Source organism: Penaeus japonicus, unplaced genomic scaffold (genome assembly GCF_977035675.1).
Source record: "Penaeus japonicus unplaced genomic scaffold, GWHDUDI00000001_assembly GWHDUDI00000019, whole genome shotgun sequence".
NCBI classification, from domain to species: Eukaryota; Metazoa; Arthropoda; class Malacostraca; order Decapoda; family Penaeidae; genus Penaeus; species Penaeus japonicus.
This window is the reverse complement of record NW_028234421.1, coordinates 39,365,139-39,366,753: the sequence shown is the minus strand read 5'-3', so window position 1 is coordinate 39,366,753 and position 1,615 is coordinate 39,365,139. Positions and strand designations below refer to the sequence as shown.

At 37.8% G+C, this 1,615-nt stretch overlaps 1 protein-coding gene across 1 annotated transcript in view; it reads right to left on the bottom strand.

Annotated features, from left to right (window-relative positions):
- Positions 1–1,031: 1,031 nt before the first annotated feature.
- LOC147469827 (neuroligin-4, Y-linked-like) overlaps positions 1,032–1,615 on the bottom strand; it is a 349,073-nt gene continuing 348,489 nt past the window's right edge. Inside the window, exon 3 of the mRNA XM_086547163.1 lies at positions 1,032–1,372. Within this exon, the coding sequence (XP_086403289.1) occupies positions 1,032–1,372 (341 nt within the window). The remainder of the gene's footprint in view (positions 1,373–1,615) is intronic.

Genomic DNA, 1,615 nt, shown 5'->3' with positions numbered 1-1,615 from the left:
ATGGGGCCATAGCTATCCTTTAGAACTTCACAGGAAATCTGACACGAGAGAGAAAATACGGAATATGATGTACTTAGTTCTCTTATAAGACAAAAGAACATATTCAATCTATGTAATGTAGTATTGTAATTATGCCCCTAGCAATAAGATTTAAGGCAAAACATAAAGAGCTTCTATAACCTGATTTTTGAAGACCATTGTGTTCGACCTCAATATGCTATTCACAACTTTATTTGGTGAAATTGGTTTTTGCCTTTCTTGAAATAAGTGTAAGCTTTATAACTGAATATATTTCAATTCCTTTTCATTATCTGTATGCACTATATTAACTCTATCCTCAGCATAACTATGAAGAAACTGGTACAATGTCCCTTAATTTTGTTGTTTTTTCTCATCTCAAGATATTTTTCTTCTAACATTTATTGTCATTGGTTGGTAGACATCTCAAATTCTAAACCTTTGTTTCAAAAACAGACAGTAGAATAAATCTACCAATGTATATCATTACTGAATGTCAATAGAGAGATTATAAAACAGTGTTATTTTTTTCTAGCTTGAAAATTACTCAAGAGGATGGAGCCGAAACGTTGCAATAAACAAAATTAAGAGCCACCTTTCCACGAGGTATTGTCCCTTTTTGTTGCCCTTAATACAGATAAGAATTGTCTACCATCAGCCTCAAATTCAACACACACACACACACACACACACACACACACGCACGCACACACACGCATGCACGCACACACACACACACACACACGCACGCACACACACACACACACACACATCGCCCACACAAAATTATATAATATGATATAGTATTTATATATGTATGTATATATGTATGTATATATGTATATACATAAAAATACATAAATATATATATATAATATATTTATATTATATATTATATATATATATATATATAAATATATATATATATATATATATATATTATATAATATATATATATATAAATAAATTTTTTTGTTTAAACACATTGATATAGATAGATAGATGGATAGTTATTATACAACTGCCTCTATACCTTTATTAACCTTCCTAGAAATGTAAATATCTCCTGTACCTCTGATGTAAGTATGTTTGCATGATATAAGCATAAAAGCATGCACAGTTGGTGCCTGTCCCGCAGGGGCGGCGGGACCAAGGCCAGGCGAGGGAGCCCGACCCTTACCTAAGATTCCGAGGCGAAAGTTGACGGTGACGACGATGACGCGGCCGTAGGCGGCGAGGACGGTTCCGTCGTAGGGGTTCCCGCTGTTCCACTCGTAGGACTCGCCGTGGATGTACACCATCACGGGGTACTTCTCCGCCTGGCCCAGCGGCGCCGCGAAGTGAGGCATCTCGGCTGCGGAGAGAAAGAGAACCGTCGTTAGGGGGCGAAGGGAGAATCTCCTTCCGCATCGGGTCTTTTCCTTACGAAAGGGCCGCGTCCACGTGTGTTTATTCATGTATGTTTATTCACGAACGCCCACTCGCATACGCGTGCGCACACACAGGTATATAGCTCCTGTTATTTTCTGGGCCGAAGGAGGCTTTAGGTGGCTTTAATCTTCTCTCTGAAAAGTTGTAATAGATTTAGGTATTCTAA